At 37.8% G+C, this 24,723-nt stretch overlaps 3 protein-coding genes and 3 long non-coding RNA genes across 7 annotated transcripts; 3 read left to right on the top strand and 3 right to left on the bottom strand.

Annotated features, from left to right (window-relative positions):
• Positions 1 to 1,816: 1,816 nt before the first annotated feature.
• On the bottom strand, positions 1,817 to 3,768 carry LOC140795026 (transcription factor PHYTOCHROME INTERACTING FACTOR-LIKE 13-like). The gene is made up of 8 exons (XM_073147382.1): positions 3,677 to 3,768; positions 3,088 to 3,580; positions 2,859 to 2,954; positions 2,712 to 2,777; positions 2,574 to 2,639; positions 2,414 to 2,479; positions 2,189 to 2,314; positions 1,817 to 2,104 (listed from the first exon to the last, which is right to left on the bottom strand). Exons 1-8 carry the CDS (start codon positions 3,766 to 3,768, stop codon positions 1,976 to 1,978), a joined length of 1,134 nt encoding a protein of 377 aa, XP_073003483.1. The 3' UTR covers positions 1,817 to 1,975.
• Positions 3,769 to 5,400: 1,632 nt separating this feature from the next.
• Positions 5,401 to 9,622, top strand: LOC140795651 (gamma-soluble NSF attachment protein). The gene is made up of 9 exons (XM_073148336.1): positions 5,401 to 5,520; positions 6,215 to 6,282; positions 6,368 to 6,453; positions 6,540 to 6,697; positions 6,797 to 6,934; positions 7,656 to 7,734; positions 8,667 to 8,746; positions 8,898 to 9,027; positions 9,242 to 9,622. The coding sequence occupies exons 1-9, from the start codon at positions 5,474 to 5,476 to the stop codon at positions 9,341 to 9,343; spliced, it is 888 nt and encodes a 295-aa protein (XP_073004437.1). The 5' UTR covers positions 5,401 to 5,473; the 3' UTR covers positions 9,344 to 9,622.
• A 473-nt stretch (positions 9,623 to 10,095) lies between these two features.
• LOC140794740 (uncharacterized) lies at positions 10,096 to 11,423 on the top strand. Its single transcript, XR_012110177.1, has 2 exons — positions 10,096 to 10,251; positions 11,066 to 11,423. It is a non-coding gene; the product is annotated as an uncharacterized lncRNA (long non-coding RNA).
• A 1,123-nt stretch (positions 11,424 to 12,546) lies between these two features.
• LOC140794739 (WD repeat-containing protein 26 homolog) lies at positions 12,547 to 17,724 on the bottom strand. Of its 2 annotated transcripts, XM_073146888.1 has the most exons (5): positions 17,200 to 17,724; positions 14,959 to 15,794; positions 14,556 to 14,657; positions 13,451 to 14,080; positions 12,547 to 12,962 (listed from the first exon to the last, which is right to left on the bottom strand). In XM_073146888.1, exons 2-5 carry the CDS (start codon positions 15,751 to 15,753, stop codon positions 12,708 to 12,710), a joined length of 1,782 nt encoding a protein of 593 aa, XP_073002989.1. In that variant the 5' UTR covers positions 15,754 to 15,794; positions 17,200 to 17,724; the 3' UTR covers positions 12,547 to 12,707. The 2 variants fall into 2 exon arrangements, with proteins under 2 accessions (XP_073002989.1, XP_073002990.1); XM_073146889.1 differs by lacking the exon at positions 17,200 to 17,724 and having other exon boundaries at positions 14,959 to 16,841.
• A 1,107-nt stretch (positions 17,725 to 18,831) lies between these two features.
• LOC140795372 (uncharacterized) lies at positions 18,832 to 21,640 on the bottom strand. The gene is made up of 2 exons (XR_012110291.1): positions 21,587 to 21,640; positions 18,832 to 19,384 (listed from the first exon to the last, which is right to left on the bottom strand). It is a non-coding gene; the product is annotated as an uncharacterized lncRNA (long non-coding RNA).
• Positions 21,641 to 22,049: 409 nt separating this feature from the next.
• LOC140795591 (uncharacterized) lies at positions 22,050 to 22,662 on the top strand. The gene is made up of 4 exons (XR_012110316.1): positions 22,050 to 22,064; positions 22,328 to 22,381; positions 22,499 to 22,549; positions 22,651 to 22,662. It is a non-coding gene; the product is annotated as an uncharacterized lncRNA (long non-coding RNA).
• Positions 22,663 to 24,723: the final 2,061 nt, after the last annotated feature.

Below are 24,723 nucleotides of genomic sequence, written 5' to 3'. Positions count from 1 at the left end.
CATCTCATAGCTCCAGATATATTTGTTTCTTGGATCATAGAATTCCCTTATCAAAATTCTAGCTTGCAGTGCCAAGCTCACCTTTTCTTTTTCCTCCTTGTTTGCAATGACATTTTGCTGAATGCCATAACTAAATTAGCAATTCAATAATGGCATCAGCCTCATGAAACATGACATAGCCAGTCAACAATCTAAGAGATGTCTATCAGTCAACAGAGTCGACCATCTTATATTGGTCATTGTACTATTCAGTCAGATAAAGATTTATATTCAGGAAGATAAGAGAAAAATATATATATATAAATTTATCATATGTTGGTGTATAAATGAGATTGATATCAGCTAATAAATGAAATGCATATCAGAGTGAGAATTTATCGACAGTGTTGTACAATTTAATTCAAATCCAACCATTAATATCTTTTTTAATTATGTCTATACTATGTTTCAGCAGAAGGGCTTAGTATAACTACATTATGTAACTAAGGATTTGGCAGAAGTTATCCATGGGGTCCGGACGTGCGGTCCATGGATAGGCATATCTCTTATCATGTATGCAATCATACTAATTTAAATCGCCTATGATGACCCACCACAAATGGATGTTGACAAGATTGCAGATATTGTAATCTAATCCAGAAGGATCACAAGATCTGATGCAGATATTGTCTGCATGGTTCTGGAGCAAGAACTATCACATCTTTTTCTAAGAGATTATAGCATTCTAATAATGTATCCATAGTCTACTTTTTATGTTTTAACTCCTGAAATCATTCATGAAGTCATGAGCCAAAGGTGGCAAATCCCTCAGTCATATTTGGTGTTCTATATTCTCCTTTTCCTACTTCCCAGAATATGAGTTTTAATGATTCAGAAAAATTATTTCATCTTCTCATTATCTGATTCTCTAGTGAGGGTGGACCATTAAGGAGAGGATGATTAATTATTATGATAGTATAATGATTGTGAACCCATAACAAACTACATATGATTGATAACTCTGCCACTGTAACTTTTCTTGGAACTTTTGCTATCTAAATGGAAACTAGCAGACTTCTGTTGGCTTCTGCTTTAGCTCAAGAAAAGACAGGCATATCACTGTCAAAGGAGACACTGCTATGAAGGAGAGACTGAGAAATCAAACAACCAAAATATCGCTGGAATCAGTTGACTGAGAAAATATGCAGAAATAACAGTGAAGAAATTTGTAGAAAGGCCAAATGGCATACTGTATCCAGCTTATGGATAGAAAGAGAGCATTAGAATAATGTATGTCTGTCTGTCTCTGTCTGTCAACAGCCATGTTCAGTAATTAGCTCAACAGTCGCATGCATCACTCTCTCTCAAGCTTCCTGTATCTTGGAAAAAAAAAAGAAAAAGAAAACAGAGAGAGAAATCAAGAAGAATGGAGCAGGAGCTGCCTACAACACCATAAGTGCATTGCAATCTTGGTTGCCTTTTAGAGTTCTTTAATCCTTATGAGTTACCCTACTAGGAGAGGCCAAAATTAAAAAACAAAAAAATAAATAAAAGGAGGAAAGAATATGCTAAAATTATAAAGTTCATCATCTTGACATAAATTAGTAGAGGAAAGTTACAATGAAGTTGTGGCAACTAATATATTAATAGACTGCTCAGAAGTGCTCAGAAGACAGAAAGTCCTGAATGAGATCAACTTGGTAATATAAAAATGGCATGCTTCTTTTTCCTCTACATCAGTAATGCACTTATTAAATCTTATTAGAAAATGGTCACACTAGTCGAATACTATTAGGAGGAATCCCTCGGTAATGAAATGAAAGATCACCCTCTTTGGTGACAAAATTTCGATTTTGGATTTCTGAGTAATGAATCACCACTAAATCCTGAAAGCACATCAGTAATTTGCTTCTGAACTCTTATTTGTAATGACATATGAAATGATTACATTGTCACTTTAATTGAGTCCATAATAATTTCTCATCTTGAGGATTTCTCAACAGATGTCCTTCCAAATACTATTAGGAGGGATTTCTCTATCAATAGGTAAGCCACTGCTGCTCTCTAACCCTGCTGTCTGATTCTGCTGCATCATGTGAGATCCATCAGCATACTGATTCATTGCCTGCATCATTGAATTTGCGAATAATAATCTCTCATAGTTACATTAACAAAAGATAAGCTGCAATTAAAAGTCAGAGCAACAAACCTGACGATTTTGTTGCATTCGATGGAGAGCAAGGTAGCAAGCGTATGATTCAGGCTGATAAATATTCTGTATCTGACTCGCGAAATTTACCGAGTTATCTGTATCAGATAAAGTATATGTTGTTGCCTGTGTTGTGTTAGATTGATTAAATGGGGAGCCTCTTGCTGCAGGTTGTGTGTTACCATGCAGAGAAAGCATATGAGCATGACCTGCTCCAATACTCACTTGGGACATGCAGTGTTGGGTATCAGGAAACATCATTGGTGCCACCCCAGTTGCCGTCCACATTAACTAAGATAAGGGTCACAAGTAAATTATAGTTTTGAAAAAGAAATTAAATGAAAGATTCTAATCTCAGAACAACTGGATAAGATGGATTCTATACCTGAAGTTGTAGCTGAAGTGATTTCAAGTACTCAATTGCATCGTCTAGCATCGATGCTTTGTCTGACTGAAAGATTACACTGTAATCAGCATCAAATGAATAAAAGTAGTCCAGAAGGGAAAGAACCATACATTGTACCTTGTTGCAATGTGGTATTAACTCTTTTAGTGCCTTCATCTTTTCATTGATTCTATCCCTTCTTCTCTACAAAATTTAATAACTGTCTGAGCAGAAAGTATTGGCCTGCTGAAACTACATGATTCATATTAAGACATTAAATGGTACCCTCTCTGAAAGATTATGAACTTCCGAAGTACGGGTTCTGCTCGATTTTGATCGTTGAGGCGGCTTTTTTGCTTCACCTTGTTCATATTCAGTCTCCTGCATTTTTTGGAAAATGTCAAAAGCCTAAAAGTTATGCTAGTATCAATTGCCTGATATCATCTTTTCCTCTCTAGACAAAAGCATGCGAGATCCCAAAGCAAAGAGGAAGAAACTGATACAAAATAGTTACTTTGCTTTGGCATTCATATTCCTCTCCATCTCTTCCCTTCCTTTTCTGATTCTGATTCCTAGGGACCTGATGTCGCATTTGACCAGAACTACAACCAGATCCACCAGACGACGTAGTAACGGTAGCTTCGTGTTCATCCTTCTGAGATCTCTCAGAGGTTATATTTAATTGATGACAGTCCTCACCTCTTGCCGGCAAATTCACTATACTACCACTCAAATTTGGCCCTGGAACATGCAGATTCTCAGATTTAACTAAATTGTCAGCACCATTTATCTCCGCAGATTCTATTCCGTAGAAGAAATCCGAATACAGATCCTCTTCCATTCCCACCCACGATGCTTTCTCATCTTCTTGACTCAAATTACTGGAGTACATGAGTTTGGATTCAAACATCTCAGCTTGCTTATCAGCTGGAGAGGACTCATGAGCCTGGTTCTTCACAATTGCATCTCCGTTTCCATTGAAGAGGTCTACAAGATCATGGTCTTGTCTGTAGGATTAATCAGAAAGAAATTTAAGACAGCAGGAAATAGGACTAAACTAAAATAAGGGGGAACAAGCACAAAAGAAGAAAGGTGATACTAGCCTGGTTGATCTCTTCCTGTGTGATGTTGCAAGGAGATTCTGGTATGACTTTATCTCATCATCAATGCTAAAGATAGAAAGATACTGCTTCATTCCCTGAGTTCTAGATCTTCACATAACCATAAGAAGCCTAGGAAACAAAGTTCAGCTTCTCTCTTGCAGCAACATAACAAAACAATTTTACAGTACTAAAATTTCTGGAAGACAGCAAAGAAGGAAAGAAATTAAAGCCGCACCTAAATCTACTTGCAAGCAATGAAAAAAGAATTATAGTCAACTATAAATACATCTGACAACATAGACTTACTGTCGAAATTTTTTTAAAGAACAGAATAGAGATGGAGGAACCAAAACATCATAGTATGACTTTATATCTATCTTTTTAGTACACTCAAAAGAATAGCATAAGAAGAGTCCTACATGAGGGAAAGCAAAGAAAACCTCCCAACCTTTTCTCCCACTTGCTTCTCTCCTTTTTCTCCTCATTCACTGCACTGGGCTCAGAAAGGAATCAGAGGCTCTTCAAAGAGAATTCCTCCTTAAAGAAACAACTCTTTGTTGGATTTGGGAGGGTGGTTTCAGCCCACAGGCATGTTACTAGATTTGGAATGTGACATGACGTCAGTTCCTAGATCATGTCCTGCAATTCTAATTGATTGTAAATTGATGCCTTGTCCCAGTTTTGGACTCGTAACTTTCCATTTCCAACTAGGTGGGGGCATGGATTAGTAGATTATTATTAATGATTTAGATAGTATGAATGCGAAACTCTATCGATCGCCCATTAATAAAAACTTAAGTTGTTAGATTTCAGAATAAAATTCCATATATGTCATTGGATTATGATATCAGCAAACTCTCAAAAGATGATGCACGTAGTTTGGAGATTGCAAAATAGTGTCCTTATCTCCATTATTCTCAAGACAGTATCTAACATCCAATGGGCAAGTTGGCTCTTTCTGCTCTCCTTTTTTTGGTAAAAATCTTTTGGTTAAATTTAGTATCTAATCGTATGGCATAAAAATTCTTCGTAGGAAATGGGAAAAAGATTATGAAATCTCATATATGGTGTTGTTAATAAACTCTTAAAAAAAACCGTTGCTTTCATTAAGTTGTTTTGATTTTCAAGTCATATGTCAACCATGGCAAATGGAGGGTTGACGTTTTGAAATCCTCATCACCTGGTCTTGGTCAAAATGGTGAGAAAATTTGGTCCTCCCACCTTCTAGATATATTATATTGTTTTTGCTAGAGAATTTTTTTACTTTATTTTTATATGCTTTTTAGGCTTGATGTAATATATTTTCTTATTATGCTATTATTTTCGCTAAATAATAGGACTTGTTCCTGCTATTTTTTTTATTTTTTTTTCTTTGTATTAGGCTGGTAAATATGCAATCGAGAAATAAAAATTGCATTTAAAAATAGAGGTTAATATTTAATTTGGCATTTTGTCTTATACACCCCCTATAATTTTGTATTTGCATTTACACCCTAGGAATGTTTATAATTTTGAACATTGTTTGGGGTATATGTGAAAAGAGACCTTTACTAAAGTTATGAAAGAAAATTTATCTGTAAAATAAGTATGTTTGTAATTTTTTTTATGAACGAAATTTGATCAAAATATAATTTATTTACGAACTAAACGTGGACTAAGCTTTCGTGCGGAGATTTCTGGGAGTAATCGATAAAGAGTAGGAACTTCAGGGGCTGATATGCAAATGAGAAGTCCATGGAGTTTATATTTACCTAAAAGACGTGAGCTACGAGAGAAGGCCTTCGATAGCTCGCAGCCATGGCGAATTCCGACCCAGATAAGCTTATGTCCAAGGCCGATAAGTTGTAATCTCTCAACTCTTTTATTCTCAATTATCTACCTCTAATCCTCGATTGCTCGTCGCGATCTATCTTGAAGTTTTTGGAATCTTTCTTAGTTAGGGTTTATCGTTTGTTGGCAATCGTTCTTCGTACATTTCCGTCGGATAGAATCGGAATAAGTACTGATTTTTCAGCATTATCGGATAAATGAATGATATTGTCGTAGAAGATCTATTTGTTCTTTCCTGGAGAAGTAATCTTTTGTTCAGTAGATCTCGTTACATTGGATCCATCATTCCCGAAATCTGATTTCTCGTTTGGTTGGAATCCTAAAGTTTTCAAGAAACCATGATAAATCTAAGTTTCTGAAGCCTCATTGAGTAACATATTAGGAAAAAGAAATCGTTTTTGGTGTAATATCTGATAATAATTAGGCGGAAAGCAATCTTTTGGCTGGAAGTTTCCAAATTATTGCTGATTAAATGGTCGGTACTTTAGATCTGACCAAACAGTCACTCAATAGATATTAAGCGGCAGCAGTAAATTTTTTTTGCGTTTTGGGACAATTGGATTGAGGAAGTATGGCTGCTTGAATTCTATCAGCCTTTAGTTTCTTGTCAATAATCTATTCGAAACTCTCTCAGAATCAATTCTGACCATGATAGTAAGGAGTAAAGGAAAGCAATTTTCTTAGTTGTATCTTTCTTTTGTTATGCAGAACAAAACTCAGTTTTACTAGATGGAGTACTGATTGGAAGTCTGCTACCTCATTGTATGAGCAAGCTGGTCAGTAAATGATTGTCCTTCTTTTCTTCTTATTAAGTCAATGCATCTGGCTTTACTTTAAAAGGAACTTTTGTTTCTGTTGAAGCTGTCAGCTACAGGTTCAGAAAAGAAAATGAGAAAGCAAAAGAAGCATTTGAGAAGGCTTCAAAGGGACAAGAAATGATTTCCTCGTATCCACTTCTCACTGTTAAAACTTGTTGCTTCTATTTGCACATTCTTGAAAATTTTCCATGTTTAACCTTGACTAGTTCGATATGCCTTGGGATGCTGCCAAGCACATGGAATCTGCTGCCGGTCTGGCAAAGGAACTTGGACGCTGGAATGAACTTTCTGACCATTACAGAAGAGCATCTGAATTGTACAGTGAATGCGGAAGATCACAACCTGCTTCTGATGCTCTCGCAAAGGGCGCTAGGTACACATCGTTCTGTCAGTCCCTTGGCGCTAATTTAATTGTCTAATATAACAGAAATTCTATGGGACCAATCTTATACTTTTTTAATTGTGTATTCAGCGCTTTGGAAGATGCTTCTCCTGATGAAGCTGTACGAATGTATACTGATGCTTGTGTACTTTTAGAAGATGATGGAAAGGAGCAAATGGCATTTGATTTGTATCGTGCTGCCACAAGTATTTATATTAAACTTGAAAGGTAAACATTTACATTTAGACATCTTTTGAATTTTTACTGAACAGTAATCTAAGAGATTGCAGTTTCAAACACAAGTTCTAAAGTGTGGAAAGAGAACCTGCAAAAGCTTCTTATTGTCTTCTGATAACTATTTGAAGAAAAGGAAATTTGAGAAACCATTAATCTTTTTATTGATGTCCTTTCTTCTGTTAGCTATTTATCAGTTTCTGGTTCTATATTCAGTTGATGCTGCTTAAATTTATTCTTCATGTTCATCATTCCTAGCATAGAAATAGAATCTAGGAGAAGATATTGTGTTTCTCTTCTTGTCTTTTTTTTAACTCAAAGGTGTTAAGTTCTTTCCAAAATAAATCCTAAATTTCCAGCTCTTCTCTCATTGTCCAGCTCTCTGATAAGAGATAACAAATCATATTGTAGTCTTCCATTTAAGAACCAAAGATATCTTCTTTGCCTTCTTAACACTTCCCTAAATTAGATGGGTATAGCGACACCTTTAAATTTTACTATTTGGAGTAGACAATGTAAAGCAGTACGAATCAGAGAAGCTTAAGAATTCTTTCATGCTATGCAGCTGTTGCTATTTCTGTCCTGTACCTTATGTACCCTGGTATTAGTGAATAGATGTCAGAATAAGGATTTTTTTTTATATAGACCTTGAACTGTGCCATGCTTCTTTCATATCTTATTTGATTCATCAGTTATTCTTTACCGTTCTTCGCAGGTATACAGATGCTGCAGCATTTCTTTTGAGATGGGGTGTAGCAGCTGATAAGTGCAATGCTGTCAACAGTCAATGCAAGGTGTTCATTTGTGCCATTTAAATTGTAATAACTTACTAATTCTCTGAATATATGAGTAAAATATGGATGGTTCTTTCTGGTGAGTATAAGGAATTGATGTCTTTTGCATATTATTGGTTTCTGACTTTTTCTGGTGTGTATGTGTAAATGTAATAGTTGGCTGTTTCTGATGGAAAGATCTATCTGTTAGGACTTTGGGTGAACCAACAATTGTTGAAATAACAATGCCAGTCATGTAACTATCTAAAGAGGACAAGTACTATTCCTAAGCATCTTAACATGCTGACTAACCATCTATTTGAACTCACTTGGACATCTTTGCATATGCTTAGGATCCTACTATGTATGGTCGATTCTGCAATTTTGAAATTTGTATCATCACTTGAAGATTAAATAATTTTGGAGAGGCTGGTTTCTGGAAAGTGGAAATTCATATAGATATTGAAGAGCACCTCTTGATTGCCTGGAGGCTGGAACATCAGATCTTCCCACGGGCTTCAAGTTACTAGATGCTTGCTACCATCTTAACAGCAGATTCCTGTTCAAAACTTCAATTTATTATTTTGTTTCTTGGATTGCATGTCTAGGTAATTTTGATTTTCATTCTTGCTGTAAATAACAGTGTTGAGTATATTCAACTGCTTGGCAATTTTGTCTTTAAGATGTAGTTAATAGTATTCTCCTTAGTTAAGTTGTTGGAGTAATAACTGATAATGTAAATGGCTGGATGGAATAATTGCTAGACAGATTTCTGTTCTTCAAAATATCAAAAGATTATATGGATTAGAATTTGGTCTTGTTTAGTGACCTGTATGTCTAGCAATTTGATATTAAGAATTTCTGTCCTGTCCAATGTCCTAAACTGAAACTTCTAATTCCTTTTTGCATGTCTTTTATTCTTTTCTTTTAATTCCTGGTTCTTATTGATGCAGGCTTATCTGTGTGCAATCATAGTTTACCTTTATGCGAACGATTTTCAGCAAGCTCAGAAATGCTACAATGACTGCTCTCAGTAAGTTGGTGTTATATGCTGTGTAGAATGATTATAGCTGATTTGAAATTATTATGTAATCCTTTTCTCACAATGCAGCATTGCTTAGGTGGATAGTTCTCGTTATCTTTCTGCTGATCATTCAAAAATGTTCTTCTTGAACTCTTTTCAGAGTTGCAGCCTTCCTTAACAGTGACCAGAACCGCTGTGCAATGAAACTATTGTCTGCTTATGAGGAAGGTGATGCTGAAGAAATTAAACGTGTTGCTCACTCAAGCGCCATTTCAAATCTCGATCATGTGGTAATTTTTCTGTCTTCTAATTATACTCAAACATTTAGTTTCGAAAGTAGTTTCTTTCTTCTATTTGAAGATGTGCATATCCTTCTCCACAATCTCTTAATTTCTCTTTATCATATACCTTCAATCATTCTCTAGTGCCTGTTCAAAGCAAGTCATTTCTACTAGTTTTTACATAGCTCCTTTTATGACGATGAACAACTCTCAATTGCTGCAGATAATTAGGCTTGCAAGGAAACTTCCAACCGGAGACTTGAAAGAGATCAAGAAAGAAGCAACCAATGAAGAGGAACCTTTAGACGAGAATGACCTCACTTAATCTATCAATAGCGTCTAAGATATATGGACAAGAGAATAAATTCTTCAATATATTGATTTTAAAGAGGAACTGTCTCACTCCCGACATCGTGAATCATGCAATGAAACAAATCATTACCAGATTGACTATATGGAATTTCCACTTGTCTATTTACTCGGGATTGCTGTTGTATATTTTACACAGTTTGTGAGTTTGTATCATGTATGAGTGAGTATATGACATTGCAGATGGTTGTGGAAAGATTATCATATTTCTATCTTTTTTACCTGGCAACTCAAATGCTGTGCTTCTTTCTCATGACATCTATGCAGTACACCAATGTATTTATATGGTTAATCACATCAAAAGTTTGAAACTGTTCTACGTTTATGTTAAGTAGAAAGGCAATTGTTGCAAATGTTGCAGTTCCAGGTCACGAAAATAAAACTTCTGTTTAAAAGTTTTTGATAGAGAAGCAAGTAATATTGCCCATTGTTGGAACATAATCCTGGCATTCTGTACCCATTTTTCTGAATGATATTTTGGTCTGCATACAATGTTTAAACTATATTATCTCTTCTTGCTTGTATAATATGACATTAATTCTTATAGATTATTTGTTAATACACAGCGATAGTCTATAATGTTGGTAGGAAATAACAAAGGATGCCTGCGGTAACGGTAAGGTTTATGCCAAAATTACACTTTTACCCTTGTCGAAATTGTCACTGCCACGTAAACGAACCATCATCAAATCAAGGCCGACGGCCTTAGGGCGTTTGTTTTCTTCGTATTGCCTAAACCTGACGGTATAAATAATTTGCGAGACCTATCTCTTCCGCCCCAACTCGACGCCGACTTTTGCGAGAGAAGGGAATCGGAAAGCGAGCAAAGGAGTCTTTCTTCACGAGCCAGAGATGAGGGCGAAGGTGAGATCACGATCGCCAGCCTTTAAATTTTGGTCGGTGTTGGAAAAAATAGTGTTCTTGGCTTCATGTAAAAGGAAGCCATTTCGTAATTCGGCTATAATTATCGGTTTTGCGGATGTGCATCTAAGTTCTTGTCTTTAATCTGGTAATGAATTCGGAATCGTTGCAGTTGCTTGTGTATTAGTTCACACATGACGGTAGTATTGGTTCGTTTCTTTTAATGTTTTTATTTGCGATGATGTTAATCTAAGATTGGCAAGTCCCAAAAATTTGGTCTTTACCATGTAAGTGTAAAGTAAAAGCTAGATCCCATATATTAGATACACTTGTATAACCCTAACTGACATGTTCAACGGTGAATCTATTATTCTTATGTTTAACTTGTGAACGTCATCTGATTCTGATATAATCTATTGCCAGGGAATAGAAATGTTCTTGAAAATGTTACCTTGGATCTTTTTATTTGCGTATAATAGTATCATCATCGAAGAATAGTAACAAAAAGAAAGAAAAAAAAGGAAATGGTGTTGCAAGTTTAGGCCGTATGCTCACCTTCAGCATGAGCACCATTATTATTACTTATTAGAGGCTAGTTTTAGAAATTGCAAGTTTAAGTCGCATGCTCCTTTGATAGTTTATCATTATCATGGTGAAGGTGACCAAGCATTGTGGTTGGTATATCTTTGCTGGTTAATACTTCTCCTTCTATCTTCTATTTATAATATGTTATAATAGTTGCTAGAAATTTTAAGAAAGATGTAGTTTTCTTAGCTACATTTGCTGCTAGCTTTACCCATATTTGGGCCTTCTCCAGTGGAAGAAGAAGCGCATGAGGAGACTGAAGAGGAAGCGTCGAAAGATGAGGCAGAGATCAAAGTAAGGTGGATCGCATCATTGTGAGTCCATTCTTCTTCCTTGATCCATACCTCGTCGCCAAGACAAGCGGCGAAGCTGATCATTTTGTCTAACTACTACCTAGTAGGGAGGCCAAGTGAAGGCACAAAACCGCCTCTCTTGGGGTATCAGTTGTTTGTTTTGCAGCATTAGAATTTAGATATTTTTATTTTGTGTGTTTGCTTGTGTTTTGTCTTAAATATTGTAGTAGTTTTGTAAGGCAATTGTTGCAGGATTCAGTTCTATATCAATCTATGTTTCTTTGCTTTTATAGTAAAGCCATTTATTGTGCATTTGTGTTTTGATGCACATTTTTTAGGTCCAATGCAATGAGAAACGTCGGTTTAATTTTGAGAATCATTTCCTTAAAATTTAGAGATTTTTATCAAATTTATCTTTTGCGTTTACTATCATTCATGCAGATATTTATTATTTTTTACATTTAATGCCTTCGAAATATTTTGAGTCGCCATTGGAATAAATAATTATTTGTTATTTTTTAAAAGAAAAAATTGAAATACTTAAAATACCTTTTAATTTTACAATTTAGTCTCCAGTTATCTTTTACTTACACCTAAAATTACTCATTCAAGTTATTAAGGTTATTTTCATCTAGGGTTGTAGGGTTATAGATACTGTGACTTTCGGTACAAAAAAATAATGGCAAGAGTGTTTTGCGGCATTTTAAGCAAAATGAAAAAAATTGAGTGATTAGTACTTTATTCCAAGGTGTGAATGGTGATAAAGATAGAACAGTGTTTTTTATAAATTTTTCAAAAAATTTAATCCATGGAGGAATGCTGCTACTTTTTTCTTGGGGGGTTAAAATGAATCCTACTCTTTGATCGTACGAGTGTTTGCTAAATCTAAGGGCAAAGTGTTTTTAAGTAGGATGCTTGGGTCACTTGTTGTAATGATCTGGGTCAGGCTAATTGAGATCAACTTAACTGCAATCCATATGGAAATTAGTCAACTGAAATATCTTATCATGTTCAAACCTTGTAGGATGCTAGGGTCACTTGTTGTAATGAACTGGGTAAGGCTAATTGAGATCCAACTTAACTGCAATCCAGATGGAAATTAGTCAACTGAAATATCTTGATCATGTTCAAACCTTTCTAAAGTTGTTCTGCATCTTGTATCTCTCTAATAAATAACACCTGTGACAGCAGTTCAATTTCGGACTACACGGAACACCAACAGCATATTAAATTGAATACGTCTCTTATGATTGGGACCTATAGAACCATTTACCCGATTCAAGTTCGTCTCAACCATAAGAAATTGGACCTATAGAACCATTTACCCAATTCAAGTTCGTCTCAACCATAAGAAATTATGACAAGAAATTCACAGACAAAATTGACAAAGAAAAATATAAGAGGCCGAGCATGGCCTAAATTTTACTTTTAACCCCTGCTTCAATTAAGAAACGAATGGAAACTGAGATAGTCACAGAAAGTTAATGGGCCTGATAGCATCTGAAATCTTTTACAGATCAGTTCATTGCGAAAGCAAACTTGAAGAAAGGAAAAGGATGTACAAAGCCAATGAAGGACTAATCAAGAGTACTTGACAGTTTCATTGCCATTATGATAACTTTTGCTTTTTCCATTGCACTGAATTGCTCCGTTGCTATGATCATCCTTGCGCTTTAAGCTAACCCTGTTTACTCCCCAAATTCGGATGGTATGGTCATCGCTTGCAGATGCAAGCATGTGAGGATTTGCAGGGTTCCAGCTGACACAGTTGACAGCACCAGAGTGCCCTGGTAGAACCTTGATTAGATCTCCCGTGCTTCGGTGCCATATATACACCTAATATAAGCCACATAAAAAAGAATTTATGTTAGGCTCAGCTACAAAATTTGTATAAATCTATCTACATCATGACAACAAGGATACTCTGGAAGCATCATTTTCTTCTATACAGCTTCTATTTAGCGCAATCTGTTCATCCCATTCAAGAGCCCTTCTGCTCCAGCAAAAATATTGCTTCATACTAGCTCATTGGTGCATTGAACATTTCCACACCACATCAATCGATTCTCAAATAACTTATCTCTATAGGATTTCCGTGTTAACTAGTGTCAGATATGTTCATTCCCTTTCTGTTGAGGTGGAGAAAATTAACATCTACAAACTAAATTGTCTCTGCCTCTGGCTTGTTTCTTTTAAAAAGGATGTCTCAAGAGTTCAAGATCTTGAGATAAATGCTTAATATCAGTGAAAGAATTAAGAAACAGTACTAGTAAGGGATTTACTTCTTCCTTCATTGAATAGATGGCAGTAAACAACTTTCATACCTGTGAATCTTCACTTCCACTAGCAACGAAAGCTTGCTCAAATCCCCCAAAACAAGACCTTATCAGAAAGCGGCTGCGCTTGTAACCTTTGTATCTGGTAATAAGTTTTGGATTACCCTTTATGCTCCACAAATGAATCTCCTGATTTACAAGATTTACAAGCAAAAAGTTATCATCCTTTGATAGCAAGAACGAAGTAATTGTTTGCTCCTCTTCAATCAGCTTCTCCAGCTTTGCCTCCCTATCAAGCAAAAGAATTGTAGATTCCCTCGACATGCTTATTACCAGCCTGCCATCTTTTGTAACAGCCATTTCGGAGGTCTTTGTCGAGCGCTGCCCTTTCCAACAGTCCAATTCTTTACCCTCCAGGTCCCACAAGCAGATGCTTTTGTCTGTCACACCAGAAAAAAATTGATTTCCATCTGGAAACCAACCACAAGAAATCAAGCCAAGACCAGCCTTTTCATAGACGTGGAGGCATTCCCCCGATTGAATGTCCCAGCGTCTAACAACTTCTTCCAGTCCACATGTTAGAAGTTGGCAATCATCAGGACTCCAGGCAACCATCAGGACAGGTTTCTGGTGACCAGTCAGTTTGTGCTTCAATGACAGCTCCCCATCTTCATGAACCTAATATGGAATCACAAGACAATTCTCACCTGAGAACGTGGCTAATCTAATTTAGCTAGCAAGAACAGGAATACTTGCTTGAACTTCTCATTAGGGGGAAATATTTACCTGAGCAAATATTTGCTAGGATTCCTATGAAACCAAACAAAATGGAAATGTAGAAATGCAAGTGTCATCTTTAGGAATACTTCCTATTGTCCATAATAACTAGGAACTGATTTGTGATGCATCCATATCTCTCGTCAGGATATATTGTCTAAGTTAAATTTACAATGGCATATGAAACAAGAATAGAATGTATGGAGGAGATATGAAACATATTTCATCACTCAAGCATACAGAGAAAGCAAGAAATGCAACTTCAACTGCAGCATGGTAGATAAGATAAATGAGGGAAATCAACTAACAAGATATTCACAAAATGAACAGAAAGATTAAAATATGTAGCACCAGCAATCAAAAGCACGAAATTTACCTCCCATACAATTGCAGATCTATCATTGGATGATGATGCTAAATACTTCCCATTATTTGAGAACTGCAAATACCATACTTCATCATGGTGTGCTTGTAATACCTGAACATAAAGAGTAGTGAATGAGAAGTAGATTGGTGTACTAAAAAGTAGTATATCATAAACTAATCTGGATATTCCAGATCCATCTTACTAACTAGAAGATTAGTATCTTTCTCTAGAATGTTTTGATATCTAGCTAGCACAATAAGTAAACAGTGAAGCATTCTCTAAGGGATTTTCAGTTAAATGAGTCCCATAACAATATTACAGAATTTGGTGCTCAGACACCAGATAAGAAATGAACTGCAGTTAGAATTACACAATTATGCTAAAAAAAAACTATTCTGGAACTAGTGGTGACCTGTGTTGTCCAAGAAGGTATCTGATCTTTTCCACATTGATGATCAGTGTACAATGACAACGAACCATCTAAAGAGTTATGGTAATAGCAAGCTTCCCGTTGCACACTAAGTGCTTGTTCAACCAAATGTTCCAACCTCCTCTCAGGTATCATAAGAGCAGGTGGTAGCAATTTCTGCAATTCATCCAGAAGTTTCAGTCGTGAGTTTGAACTTTCAGTTACAGGCTTGGGAAACCCAAGTATAAAACACTGCGCAGGAGAAATTATAAAGCTGGAAAGCTCATGCAATCTCTCCTTATTAATGTTAAGAGGAGTGATTTCAGTTCTCAATACATTCAATGCATCCATAACCCTATCATTTTCCAAAAGCTCAAAGAATTTCTGCTCCAATATCAGAAGAGATGCAGATTGTTGAACATTTTCATCCAGAAGACCTATTTTATGCAATGTAGTAACACTTTCATTCCAATTTCCATCAAGCACATGCTTTCTGAAAAGATTCACAGAAGAAGAGTGCAAATGTATTCCCGACTCTTCCTCTAGAATTGCTCCACTTCTCTCATAACCAAGAGAATAAAGAGCCTTTGTAATTATCTTCACAAATTCAACCCTTTTGATGACTCCTTTCGAACCAACTATCTCGTCTTTCCCTTGGGAAGGTAAAGGTCTGGCCATCAGGCCCCCCAAAGGACTGACTGGCTTGGAGAGAGATGAATTATTTGGGAGGCTCCCAAATTCTAATAAGGATTCTTTGACACGTTTAGGGGCTGGTTCATCATCCTCAACACCTCCCATGAAATGCTAGAATCAGCCCATATATGTTTTGAGTCTTTTGACTGCACATGAAATATAAGACGTAATTAAAATTTTCCAGCAATTAGTTCCAAAATTAATAAGTTGGACAAAATGCTGCATAGAATAATTCAGGGAAGCAGCTATTATTATCAATCAAGTCTCTCTCAGTACAATCTTCAGCATACCAATGTAGGGTATCAGCCAACAAATTTGTGTATGAATATTTTGAAGTCTAAACAGAACTGAGAGAATGGGATCTACAGTTCATGCTGTAGTAAGTAACTCTGGTAGAAGTTTAAAGGGAAATTTATCAATATGCAACTGTTTCTTAGGTTCCAAAGTCCAAACCAGTAGGAAAATGAAAGTATTATGTTGATTACTTCTCTTAGTTATTAAAGTTTACACTAAGAAGATGGAACAAGCAATATGAAAATATGTTGTTTGTAATAGAACCTAGTAACTGGAGTAGATAAGTATTGCAGCCCAACAAAGGTAAGCCCAATGTATAATTGAAATATAAGGAGTATTCTCATATTAACCTCCCAGTTCCTTCTGATATACTTTATCTAACCTGCTAAATACTCTGGAAAGGAAAGAAGATTATGCAGGAATTTTGTTTCAGCAATTTTGAAACCAATATAAGATTAATTGGTAGCAACTTAAAGCAGTTCTAGCTTATAGAGATCATAACCAAGGAAGAAGAAACCGGAGAATGACATTTTCCAAAACTCAGATTTTAAGATAGAGAATTACAGTCTACTAAGGCTAGTACTACACTGAATTACTAAATGAATGGATATAATCTTAGCATTGGTTAGGTGAGGAAATTTGCACAATGAAACTCCCTTCTCTACCTACAATTAGTTTCTTACTAAACAGTGAAATCATTCTGCAAAAAGGATGCTACTTTTCATAGTATAAGCATATCTAGATAAACAAATAGAAAGCAACATTAAAGAGCACAATGCTTGTAATATAAGTGGCTCCTGTCACAATGATTTGCTACCATGATCAGTTAACCACATGATTTCTCTCACAAATATTCTTAGTCCCCTGAATAAAAGATACTAACAGTGATTGTGATCGTTAATTTGATGTCCCTTTAGCTCAACATTTCACAGTACTAATTAAAATACCATCTGTTCAATTAAATACAAATGGAAATAATATTTAGTGGCAGATGCAAAACAAATCCAAGCAGATAATTTAATATGCAAAGGCATATCCTCACTCTCCAATCAGAAAACAAAAGCCCTACCAACGTAAACATCGGTTCCATTTTCATACGATAAAATAATAAAATCGGTACAATTTAACCGTGCAAAATTTGCATCAAGAAACCGATCCCAGACTAGAATCCAGCAGCAAGGAACCCAAAAGAGACGCATCAAAAATAAGAAACCATCAGCAAAGATCATAGGCAACGATCGAAGCAAGATTCCTGACCTCCAATCCCGATCCCAAACGAAGAGAACACGGATCTAATCCCCCAGACTCCAAAACAACGCCGACCCAGATGCCAAAACAGCGGAATCTACAAAACCCGATTGTCGATTTCGCTGCAGGGAATCCAAAAGTTCTATGAAATTTGCAAAAAGGGAAAGCGCGATGGCGACCCAAAACCGTTCAAAGAACGCAAGATTGGTTTTTTACTCTTTCCTAGCCTCTGATAGATTAGTATAGTCTCAAATGGGCCGGTGTTTTAACCATGGAAGCAAGCAAGCAAGCAAGCAAGACAAGGGAGCAAGGAAGGGGAAAGGGTGCGCAGGTTAAGCTATTGTGCGCCAGGGGAGGGAGGAAAGAGGAAAGAGGAAGAAGTGATGCTCATCTATAATAACTTGTTTTCTTGTCTCAGAGGAAACCGACTTCACAATACAAAGGGTGGCTTCTGGATCTCTATCTGCTCTCTTTTTGTTTCTTTTTTTTTTCTTTTACCTTGGGGAATGAGGCGATGAGGCATGTTATGTGTGCAAACAACAGAGAGAGAGAGAGAGAGAGAGAGAGAGAGAGAGAGAGAGAGAGAGAGAGAGAGAGAGAGAGAGAGAAAAAATTCGTAATTTAATATTTATCTTTTTATTTTATTAATTATTTTATCTTTACGCCGCTAATAGGCTAAACAAATGAACAGAAAAAAATTTAGTATAATCATCACTCCACAATGAAAGCTTAGACTGTCTCATAAATACTAGGGTTATACTATATCTAATTTTCAAGTGTAAACTCTTCAAGAGCCTCCACTCAGTGACTTTGGTCTTAACCCAACCCAAGTCTACCTCTTCTTTCAAGCTAAATCTAGCCCGATACTTAGATAAACTCAACGTAGCCCGGCCCATGAAACACCCCTAAAGTATTTGGATCCTTTTCTTATCTTAAATAGTAAAATGAGTAATTCAACTAACTATGAATGAATCAATTATGCCATGCGAAAAGGTCAATGTACCAAACTGCTGTTGATATTAAGAAATGAACATTATAGCAACATACCAGTAACTAAAGGACTTCATTTAACAAACAGAAGAGAAGCAATAACATAGAAAAGAAGTAACGACGAATGTGTAAACAATTACCCAAAATAAGAACAAGAGAAGGAAAAAATAATGATAATAATAATCAAAAAGAAAACGAGGAGTAGCGGAAAGAAGATGAATTTAGAATCCCTCCGAGGATAAAGAGGTTCAGCAGTAGCCCTACGGGCGCGAGAGCCCTAGCGATCCTGGGGACAACGTGGGAGAGAATCAAAAACCAAACACCAAGGAGAAACGTTAACCAGAGGAAAACATTTTTGTGATTTGAGGAGGTGGTAGATTCCATGGCGAGAGATTTGATCAGCTCGGACATCGAGAGCACCGCCGTCCAACTCCCTACTTGGAGTAAGAGCTCTCGATCGCCGTCCAGACCCCGCCGTGCGATAAAAGCCATGGAATTGGAGGATTATTTTGCTGCATATGAATGTTTCGAAGGAGCCACTCTTTATATAGACTCTCGGGGACGCGTCCTCGTCTTTCTAGAACTCTGTTTTGAGGGCCCACACACAACGCGGTCAGTCTATTAGCAGCAGAGATAGATAAATTAGACGTGTTTGCAGAATAAGACCACTTTATTTTTTTTTTCCGGTTTGACAGTTTCGATCCGATAACCGCTGCACAAAAGCATGCAGGGGCATATCCCCGTCTCTGAGAGACTGGGACTTGATACCTCTAAATGATGCAGCTAAAATAATACCCAAGCTAGGCCAAGAGGCATGCTATATATAATAAGTCTCTTGCTTGCTTATTGAGATAACAACACCGGAAGTTGTTGGCAGACCAAGAGAGGTTGTTGAACTTGAGCAGCTTCCTCTTGGAATAAGAGCTAGCTCTCGATCGAATTGAGCAACACCAGACATGGGATTCGGAATTAGTTGATGTTCCTGCGCTTCAATGTTAGGAAGAAGCTACTAGTTAAATATTGACTCTTCCGCAACGTGTTCTGGAATGTCAAGCTAGCTAGCTACCACTTGGTTCTTTGGTTATATTTCTAACTTTCAGAGTCCTCAGCTACCTCTCAGTGGTGTTGGTTGCAGATACTAGCTCTCGCAGATCCAAATATGCACAGCCCTGCAAATGCCAATAGATAGCTGCAGCGAAGATCACTGATGCCAACACCAATAATCATCATGGTCAGTGCAAAGAGATAATTAAAACAGTCAAGTAAAACTAAAGGAAAGAAAGAGAGTTGAGTAAAAAGAGACTAAAAAGGGGAAGAGAGAAACCCTCAACTGAGGGGAGAGAGATGTCCCTCACTTCCCCCCGGAGGTGATCATTAGGATCAACCCGCTTAAGCCTGATCCTCCAGTTTTAATATGGCTAAGTCTGACCCAAGCTCAAATGATAATGGGCAATATAGGTTAGGCATTTGCCCACTCGGCTCAACCTAAAAACCCGACCCATTAAGCCCGCATGGCCCAATCCATTATACATATCTATTTTCATTATTTTTTTAATACCACATTGGATATTTAGTAACTAGATATTTAATATATAAGTATTCTTATGAAAAAAGAAACTAAAATATCTTTATGAGGCCCATTACACTTAGTGTGATAAGATGTAATATTTTTTTTAATTTGGCTAATTACGTTAGACCCAGACCTAATATATCATGAGCTAGTAAACGATAACCAACTATAATGTTTTAGCTCATCCTAAAATTCAGGCTGACTTAAATTTGGTGGGTCAAATCGTGAATAAATATTTAAGTATGAACAGCCTAAAAAATCTAATTCTCTATCACCTCTAACTCTACCTCCACCTAGCTAAAATGGCTAGGAGAGTAAAAATTTTCACCCATAGGAAGAGTGGATTTTTTATTTATTTATTTATTTTGTGTGTATGTGTGTACATAAGCTCAAAGAAAACACGTGTTTGATACAATGTACGGCTATATACATATGCTCAATAGCTAATGAATTTAGACTACAAGTCCGACACTGCATTGGGGGTTAGAGAGGGTTAGAGAGGTACGATAAAGGGAAAAGATTCAAAATCTAAACTGGCTATTCTAGATTTGCCTTAATGCCGAAGTAAACATACGCTTTAGTCCTGAGTTTCAACATACCGGTGGTTCCAAATTAATGGCGTATGATTCCCTAGCGGTCAGATGGTTTAGTGCAACTTATTCTTTCTTTTCTTTTTCTTCATCCATGCGGGTGGTTCAGAATGCTTTCAATTATCCGAGGAATAAAAAGAAAAGAAAAAGAAAAAAAGAATGTAAGTAAAGGATGAACAGAAGTAGAAGAAGAGCAAGAGGGAAGAGAGAAACCCTCAACTGGGGAGAGACCTCCTTCTGGAGGTGATCATTAGGATCAACCTGTTTAAGCCTGGTCCTCCAGTTTTAATATGGCTAAGGCCAACCCGAGCTCAAATGATAATGGGCGATATAGGCAAGGCATTTGCCCACTCGGCTCAACCTGAAAACCCGACACATTAAGCCCGCATGGCCCAATCCATTATACATATCTATTATTATTATTTTTTTAATACAATATTGGATATTTAGTAACTAGATATTTAATATATAAGTATTCTTATGAAAGAAGAAACTAAAATATCTTTATGAGGCTCATTACACTTAGTGTGATAAGATGTAATATTTTTTTTAAATTCGGTTGATTACGCTTGACCCAAACCCAATATATTATGAGCTAGTGAACGATAACCAACTATAATGTTCTAGTCCATCCTAAAATTCAGGTTGACCTAAATATTTAATGGGTCAGATCGTGAACAAATATTTAAGTCTGATCAGCCCAAAAAATTTAATTCACGATCACCTTTGACTCTACCTCCACCTAAGTCTGATCACCTCAGACTCAACCTCCACCTAGCTAAAATGGCTAAGAGAGGGCTGAGGGACAAGGCAGAGGTGGCCATAGGAAGAGCGGATTTATTTATTTATTTTATATGTGTGTACATAAGCTCAAGAAAACACTGTGTTTGATCCAATATACGGATATATATATATATATAAGCTCACCTAGCTCTGAATTTAGACTGCAAGTCCGACAGTGCATTGGGGGTTAGGAGGTACGATTAAGGGAAAAGAATATTTTTCCCCCCTAATAAAAAAATCTAAACTTGGCTATTCTAGATTTCCCTTATTGCCGAAGTAAACATAAGCTTTAATCCTGAGTTTTACATACAGGTGGCTCCAAATTAATGGCATACGACTCCCCAGCTGTCGGTCTTCCTTCTTTTCCTTGAGAATATATTCAATTATCCGAGGATTAAAAAGAAAAGAAAAAAGAATGTAGTAAAGGATGGTTCTGAAGCAGAAGAGCAGGTTTGTTGCTTACGCGAAAGAACCAGTTTTTAATTGCAAAGTTGGCTTGCCATGTAGAGAACCGATTCCCAGCCAGAACCTTGATTGTTCCTAATGTGAAATAGGAATGTAAAAAATATAAACTGTTATTATCAAAATGAGAAATTTATTTTATAAATAATTATTTTTATTCTAAAATAAATATGTAATAATTATATTGAAAAAAAAGAAGAAAAATTACTAAATACTTTTTTATTTGATATTATTTTAATAAAGTGTTTATATTCTAGAATACGGTTATTTTGTTTTGATGTTTAGCTCTTCTTTTGAATAAAAGTTGTATTCTAAAATAAATTTTTTGCATCCGGAACTTATTCTTCCTAGGAATCTTTCTTATAATATTATACTACGGTGCCTATTTAAGCGCTGCACTTGTTGTAACAGCAATCGAAGAAGCCCGAAGTAGAGCATTTTACTCACAACGCTTTGGCGCTCTAATTCACGGTCTCACGGTGAGTAAACTATCTCAATTCTTTGGTGTTATAGAATTTGAAATGTGCCAATGCATAAAAGGGCCTATAGAATTACAAAGCCGATGTGGGGGCTACATGTATAAGATGACTAAGAAATCTGTCGATACTTTAGGGTAGTATATGCCTCAGAATAGTATTGTTAATATGTTAGAAATACAGTAACAAATATAGCATATATAATAAGAAGGTGGTCGATCGTGACGACGCTTTTTTGCTGATCGTAAATCTCCTTCCTGTACCAGGAAATTGGTGGGATGACTCTCATGGCAAACCATTCCTTCGCTGTAGCATTTGATGTGAGCAATGTCTACTTATTCAGAGCTGAGATTGGCCTTATTTATCTATATACCTTTCTTAGTTTGGATGGAAATTACTTTAATCCTTGAACTTATTTTCCTTATCGATTTTTGCAGGTACCACATGTTGTGGATGAAGCCCAACATGCTCGTCCGGCCGATACACAGGTACATCGATCCTCCGTTAAACTTTGAAACGCATGGTGCTGTAAATTCCACCCCTCCGATCAACTCTAACTCTTGCAGTAATCTTGTTTCTGTCTTTGCAGGAAGAATTGAAGTCATTGGTAGACCATGGAAAGTATGTCCTTGCATGCAAGACCCCGTTAATTGTGGCAATTATGAAGGCGTGTGGATCCAGCACTGGATTTATCTCTTCGCTAGCTCTCGTCCCTGAATTTCTCTTTTGGATACTCTGCTTGTAACACCCCAAATTTAAAAAAAAAAAAAAAATTTCCCCGACCGACGCACGTGCCGAGCACGTGCGTCGGCCTGCCACCCTGCCACCCTCCCTCTTTCCTTTTCTTCTTCTCTTCCCTTCCTTGCCGTGCACGCCACCCTTCCCCCCATCTCCCTTATCCCTTCCTTCCCTCACCGCAGCCTTTCTTCTTCTTCTCTCTCCCTCCCTCGTGGTCGCCGACGCCCGCCGACTCGCCGACTCCCCTCCAGGTAAACCTCCTTCTTTTCTTCCCTTTCTCCTTCCCCTCCTCGGCCTCGTCTTTCTTGGGACCCTTGCCGCCGCCGCTCGCGCTGCGCCGCCCGGCCGTGCCGCGCCGCCGCAGCCCCGCGTCCCCGCAGCCCAGGCGCTTCCCTCCGCCTCACCCTCCTTCCATCGGGGGTGGAAGGAGATGAGGTGGAGGGGTAGGGGGGGTTAAACCCCCCACCCATTTTCCCCCCTTAGTGGGCTGCAGACCACTGCAGACCACTAATCCCTTGGGGTGGGCCGCACCGCAGCACCCACCGGCCTAGGTGGGGGGGGTGTGCACCGCGGCCCACCGGCCCTAGTTGGGGTGGCTGCGGGCCGCAGCCCACCGGCCCGGATTTGGGTGGGGCGGGGCGCAGCCCACCAAGAGGGTGGGCCGCAGCCGCGGCCCACCCGGCCTTAGATCCGGTGTGGCCGCAGTCGCAGCCCATTAGCCCATTGTGGAGTGGGCTGCAGTCTGCAGCCCACTATTCCAACCTTGGTGGGCTGTGGAGTGGGCTGCAGTCTGCAGCCCACTATTCCAACCTTGGTGGGCTGTGGCTGGGCCCCAGCCCACCAAGGCCCTATTGCTTGTGGGTTGGGTTTGGGCCTACCCTTTTGCCTCTAGCCTAGCCCATTTGGGGCCATTTGGACCCTATAACTCTGTTTACCATTTTCACCTAATTTGATTAGCCTGATCCTTAATTTTGGGATAATATAAGATTCCTAGGATACCCTTGACTCGTACCAAACATAAATGTGCTAATAAGATAATTAATTCTATTAGTTCGCTAATGACTTTACTTGCGTGAATTAATAGGATTGACACCGCGTGAGGAAGATTTTAGGATCCCGGACTAGCTGACGAGTTTTACCTTACCGTGGAGACCCCCCAGGCGAGTAGAGTTATACAAATCTAGAATAACATGATACAAAGAGGGAAATGTCGGTATTAATGCATGCGGTTGGTACTCCCCGTTATATCTTTTGCATATATAGTTATTTATAATGCTCTGTTCAAAGCATAGTATCATGAGAAAGATAATGTGTATGATAATGCTTTACATGTGTCCCGTATGGTATACCGTTGCATAGATGTATGATTCTTTGTGAATATGGACTGTAATGATCATGATGACTATAACATGCTTTATACACGCATAAACACCGCACCACTTCCACCTATCATTAGTAGTCGAATTTCGACTAGGCAAGTACCCCTACTCACTCGGCCCGTGGTTAGGGCGAGTGTATCATATATGTCTATACTATTAGCGGCCTACACCTGAGGTCGGGAAGCCTGTGTGGCATTCAGGTAGTTATACTGCATAGTTAGGACTAGATCATAATGATAGAAGCACATGATTGTGAGGCGGGGATATAATTCTAGCGGTACCCGACGACGCAGGGTTAGGGCGTCGGTTGATGAGCCGAGGGCTCCTGTTTCTCCCGCCGAGGGCGGTGATGATTTAGAGAGAGTGAGATATGGGCTTACGACCGGGGTCCTGAGTCTGATGGCCACAGACAACCGATCACATGTAGTGTCGCCATACACGTGTAGGTGACATTACCGCTAGATGTGTATATATCCCCCCTCGATGTATGTGATGATGGATGATTGTTTCGTAGGAGTATTTACCCTGTGTGGTGAATAGCTCGG

This window comes from Typha latifolia, chromosome 9 (genome assembly GCF_019914945.1).
Source record: "Typha latifolia isolate L0001 chromosome 9, TyphaL0001v2, whole genome shotgun sequence".
Classification (NCBI taxonomy): domain Eukaryota; kingdom Viridiplantae; phylum Streptophyta; class Magnoliopsida; order Poales; family Typhaceae; genus Typha; species Typha latifolia.
Note: the sequence above shows the minus strand (reverse complement) of the source record. Positions and strands in the feature narration are given on the sequence as shown.